This window comes from Dictyostelium purpureum (genome assembly GCF_000190715.1).
Source record: "Dictyostelium purpureum unplaced genomic scaffold DICPUscaffold_637, whole genome shotgun sequence".
NCBI lineage: Eukaryota > Evosea > Eumycetozoa > Dictyosteliales > Dictyosteliaceae > Dictyostelium > Dictyostelium purpureum.
The window spans coordinates 1-5,689 of record NW_003519970.1 but is presented as its reverse complement, the minus strand read 5'-3'; the positions used below and the strand labels follow the sequence as shown (position 1 = coordinate 5,689).

Sequence of the window (5,689 nt, the reverse complement as noted above, 5' to 3'; positions counted from 1 at the left end):
TAACAATAGTAATAATAATAGTAACAACAATGGAGGCCTTCAGACATTTGATTTATTTTTAATACCTACAGAAATGCTAGTTCATTTAATATCATTTTTATCAGCAAATGATTTATGGAATATTAGTTTAACTTGTAAAAGAATATGGAATATAGTAGATGTATTTAAATTTTGGGAATTATTATTTGAACAATCATGTCCAAGAATTTATTATGCAATGCAATTTAATTCAAGATGGTCCAACCCAACCTCATACCAATCAAAAATGATATTATGTTATATTGATAAGTTACCAAAAGTAAGTATAAATTAGTTTCTGAAAAATAAAATTATTTATATTAATATTTGTTTTAATAAAATAGGAATATTATAAAACATTTGATAAATCAGATGAAAATGGGCAAATAAAGAAAATTATTGGTGTAATGAAAAATAATTTACATAATCCAACTATATTAAGAGAAACATGTTATATATTAAAAAGATTAAGTTATAGACAAAGAAAAGAAGATGAACACGAATCATTAATTGCTCGTTATGATGGTATTGGTTTAATTTTATGTGCAATGAAGAACCATCCATACGATGCTGGTGTTCAAGAAGATGCATGCGGGGCACTTGGTAACTTAACATGTGATTCACCAAATAATCTTGGCTTATATTCAAATGACAATTACCTAACAGTTGTAGAAATGGGCGGAATAGGGTTAATACTTCACGCAATGAAAAATCATCTTATGAACCCTGGTGTTCAATATAACACTTCATTTGTTTTAAGAAATTTAGCACGTAATGATGTCAGCGAATCAAGAGTTGCTCAAGAAGGTGGTATTCAATCAATAGCAACTGCAATGAGAAATCATCCAAATCATATTGGTATTCAAACTCAAGGTTGCGGTGCTTTAAGAAATTTGGGTTGTAACGATAGTAATAAAATATTAAGTGCCAAAGAAGGTGGTATTGGATTAATATTAAGAGCGATGAGAGCTTTTGCCTCCCACCCAGATCTTCAATTAAATGGTTGTGGTGCTCTTAGAAACTTGGCACGTAATGAAGATAACAAGAATATGATATCTCGTCAAAATGGTATTCAGTTGGTATTGGCAGCAATGTCAAATCACCCTGATGATCCAGATGTTCAAGACGAAGGTTGTGCAGCATTAATCAATTTAGCATATCAAGATGAAGCAAACGAAGAAACTATTGCTCGTGAGGGTGGTATCACTTTAATCTTGAAAGCAATGAGAAACCACCCTTATCATTCAGGTGTCCAAATGCAAGGTAGAGGTGCCTTAAAAAATCTTTCCTGTAACCCAAAAAACAAATTAACAATTGCTCGTTCTGGTGGTATCGAATTAATGAACATAGCAATGCAAAACCATCCAAATTTTGCAAATAGATTTTTAGAATTAATGAGAATTCTTCAAGTTGCCTTAGAAGATAATCCAGTAAATAATTTATTTTAATGATAATCATAACAACAAAAAATCATTTAAAATAAAATAATATAAAAAAAATAATAATATAAAAAATAAAAAAATATTAAGTAATAATAATAATTTTTTTAACCAAAAGGAAATAGCTTATAATAATATAATAATAACAATAATAACAATAAAAATAATGATAATATTAAAAAAAAATATGACATAATTTTAGATATTATAAAACAATAAAAAAAAATAAAAATAATAAACAAAAAAAAAAAAATTAAAAAATAAAAAATTAAAAATTAAAAAATATAAAAAATTTCAAAAAAAAATCTGCAATCATTCATTTTTATTTATTCATTTAAATTTTATTTATATTATAAAGTCGCCATAGTTTGAAATGGTTTCTGAAGAAGAGTTTATAAAATCAGTGATTGTATTATTATATGAATGTAAATTTTCAAAAAAAGAATGGAATGAAGATAGTGTAGGAAAGATATATCAATGGTTAGATTTATTTCAAAATAAATTTTTAATACCTTTTAAAGAATATATAAAAAGAGATAGCAGCTTCGATAATAACAATGAAAACAACAACAATAATAATAATAACATTTTTCAAGATAATATATATTTAAATCATGTTAAAAAGTTTTGGGATGATTCAATTCAAGAATATTCAATTCAAAACAAAGTACCTAAACTAGACATAGATTTCAGAGATATAATAAATGATAGTAACAATTTAAAAGAATATGTTTTTAATTTATGGATTAATAATTTAAATATTACAGAAAATAAATTTAGCTTTTTTTTAAATTATCATTTTAATAATTTAAAATTAACCAATAATAATAATAGTGTAAATAATAGTGTAAATAGTGTAGATAATAATATAAATAGTTTAAAAGATGTTTGTATAATTTAAATAAACAATATATTTATAAATAAAAATGAAACTAATACCAAGTTATTATGTAGAGTTTTAGCGATCTTATTACAATTAATAGTTTTAATAGTTTATTAATAGATTATAATATAAAATCATTAAACCAATTAAACAATAACTTAAAATCAATCGCAGGTAGTAAAAATAGTAACATCGATACAACACCAAAATCATTAATCTACAACATAGAATCAATGTTATATAAAAATGATAATATTAAAAAAAAAGCATCCTCTCAATTAATTTTAAAACATTTTATAAAGATACAACAAGAGCAATCTGTTGGCCAACAAGAACTAAATAAAGAGATCAAGGATATGTTGGAAAAACTGCTTTCGGATGAAGCAACATTTAATATATATCTATGGATAATTTTAGATATATTAGAAAAAGAAATTAAAAGACAGCATTTAAACCAACCAAACCAACCTATATCCACACTACAGCCACAACCATCAGGAAACGATCAAATCTATTTTTTAATTTATAGCAATTCAATAGATTTAGTTAGTAAAAGTAAACATGCTAAAAAGATTAAATTTTTTTTAAAAAGTGATAAAGATTTATTATTAGAAATATCAAAAATAGACGAAAATTTTCATAAAATGTACTATGAAAGTATATTTCTTTTATTGGATTACTATTTATTTAATTCCAAGTCGACTACGAGTATAGATCCTAATTATTTAGCGTCCATATCAGCATCACTTAAACTATTAAATCAAATTGACAATAAAATTCAAATACAAGTAAATCAAAGACTATTGGGTACAAAGTTTTTAAAAGTTAGCGAAGCTTCAAAAGAAATACTTTTAGAGTTTTTAATTAATTTTAAAAATTCAAATTCTAAAACAATATAATAAACAAATAAACAAATAAACAAATAATATAGTTTTTTTACAATTATTATATATAGTTTTAATACTTTAATTTTTTATTTAGAATTTTTTTAGAATTTTTTTTTTTTTTTTTTATGTTTATTTTTCTTTTGTTTTGAATTGTATACTATGTATAAATAGTACATATAATTTTTATATGAGAAGTGTGGGTATAGAAAAATAATTATTTGTAAAAAAATAATAAATTAAAAAAAAAAAAAAAAAAAAATACATGTATAGAAAAGCTAAAAATAATATTATATAATTATTCTGATTATCATATAATTTTTCTTTTTATAGTAAAAATCATTTTTAAATGTAAAAAGTGTATTTCATTGAAATTGTTTTAATTAGTAATTAGGTATTTTTAAACATCCCATATTATTATTTAATTAATAAAATTCAATGGGCGCAATTATATCGAAGGTGGGTGTTTAAAAAAAATTAATTTTTTCATTGATTTTAAATTATAACCAATGGATGTAAAAGTTTATTTTTAGATTATACTCTATTCTTTTAAAAAGAAAAACAATTTAAATTTAATTATTGTTTAAAATTTAAAAATGAATATTTATCATTTTTTTCTATTATTAGAATAAAAAAAAAAAGTTGTAGTATAAAGTAATAGTGGGAAAAACAAGATATATTTTTGATTTTCTAAAGATTTAGAAAAAAAAAAAAAATGTGTTAAGAGGTTAAATAATTGGTATGGTTTATTTTAAAATTAAATTCAACAATAGTAGTTTTAATATGAACACACAAAATAACCCACATTAACCCACAAAAACTAATAATTTTTTTATTAAATTTGAACGATATTGTTAATTTAAAAAAAAACAATTAAATTGTTTTTTTTTTTTTTTTTTTATACTATTTTATAAATAAATAACTACCAATAATAAATCTTTAAATGAAAATAGAAATTGGTAGAATCATCTGAGCAACAGAAAAAAATATTGGTTAAAAAAAAAAAATAAAAATAATAAATTTAAATAAAAAAAAAAAAATATATGAGCTATAAATAAAATTTTAAAAATAACTATCGTGGGTTTTTCATTAATAATAGTGAGATATGCAATAATGAATAGAATCATTTTTTACATTTATGACGTTTTTTCTATAATTTTTGAAAATTTAAATAATTTAACAGTTATAATTAATTTTCAATATAATTACATATTATATTTATATTGAAGCCTTATTTTTTATTATAGTATAGTGTGGGCGTGTGTTAATGTGTTTGTGTGGGTGAAGTTTATTTAAAAATATAAGAAGAGCATGAAAGTTTAAATTAATATTTAAAAAAATTATTTATAAAAACAATAATGCGGATAATTTATTAAAAAAAAAATCATTTATGAGTTATTGGAAATATTACTATTGGGTTATTGTTATTGATGTTTTTAAAAATTATAACACAATGGTATATTAAAAATGGGCTAAACACTTAAATTTAGTTGTTAACAACAAAAATTTACAATAGGTAAAATTAAAATGAATTTTAAAAAAAAAAAAATGAAATATAAACTTAAAATAACAATATAAGATGATTATCTCTTTTAAATATTACCTATCTCTTAATAAATTAAATTAAAAAAAAAAAATTCATTTACCAAAAATAAATATTGAAAAAAAAAAAAAATTTTCAATTTACCCCGAGTCATATGATAGATGACCATCAAGATTTATATAATTTTTTTGTTCTTACTATATCTTTGAAATAAGAATTGTGTGTGTATGGGGGTGTTTTTTTTTCTTTGTTTTTATGAGTGTGGTAAATTCAATATTACAAATTTTTAAATATTGTTAAAAAAATTTTGAAAAATTAACCCCAATAAACCCCCCTATCATTATTGTTTATTATCAAATTACAAAAATAACAATCCATTTCTGTAACGAGAACAACAACATCAACTAAAAACATTTGAAAAGGGGTATAATATATGATAATAAGTAATATCATTTTTACCTGTAATTTTTTTTTTAACATTTTATAATGCTATCATAACACTATAATGTGTGTGAGTGTCATGGGTGCAAGTTTGTTTTTTAAAAATATATTAGTAAAATATTTAATTAAAATTAATTTTTATGCAACTGAAGTAAATACCAAGATTAAATAAAAACATCCTCAATAATTTTAATTTTATTGTCTAATTTATATAATAATTATTAGATAGATGTTAAGTTTTAAAAAAATGATCATACCATATATGGTATGGATAGAGGTCTATCATTTTTCATTCACTTTATATATTCCTAATGTGGGCTACTCAATAAAAATATAAAAATAGACCTGTGAAATACAACAATAATTATAATATTTTTTTTTTTCATTTTATTTTTTAAATTTATTTTACATATAATTTTATATTCCTTTTTTAATCTGTGCATAATAATATTACTATTGTTATTACCGGTATCAACCTAAA

The 5,689-nt window shown here is 21.2% G+C and overlaps 2 protein-coding genes across 2 annotated transcripts in view; both read left to right on the top strand.

Annotated features, from left to right (window-relative positions):
- The window catches only part of DICPUDRAFT_51741 (uncharacterized protein), a 2,394-nt gene extending 720 nt beyond the window's left edge, over positions 1 to 1,674 (top strand). Inside the window, exons 2-3 of the mRNA XM_003294769.1 lie at positions 2 to 298; positions 363 to 1,674. Coding sequence (XP_003294817.1) covers positions 74 to 298; positions 363 to 1,466 — 1,329 coding nt within the window. The 5' untranslated portion in view covers positions 2 to 73 and the 3' untranslated portion in view covers positions 1,467 to 1,674. The remainder of the gene's footprint in view (position 1; positions 299 to 362) is intronic.
- A 156-nt stretch (positions 1,675 to 1,830) lies between these two features.
- Positions 1,831 to 3,239, top strand: DICPUDRAFT_85263 (uncharacterized protein; the record flags this gene model as incomplete). The annotated part of the gene is made up of 2 exons (XM_003294768.1): positions 1,831 to 2,347; positions 2,461 to 3,239. 2 exons carry the CDS (start codon positions 1,831 to 1,833, stop codon positions 3,237 to 3,239), a joined length of 1,296 nt encoding a protein of 431 aa, XP_003294816.1.
- Positions 3,240 to 5,689: the final 2,450 nt, after the last annotated feature.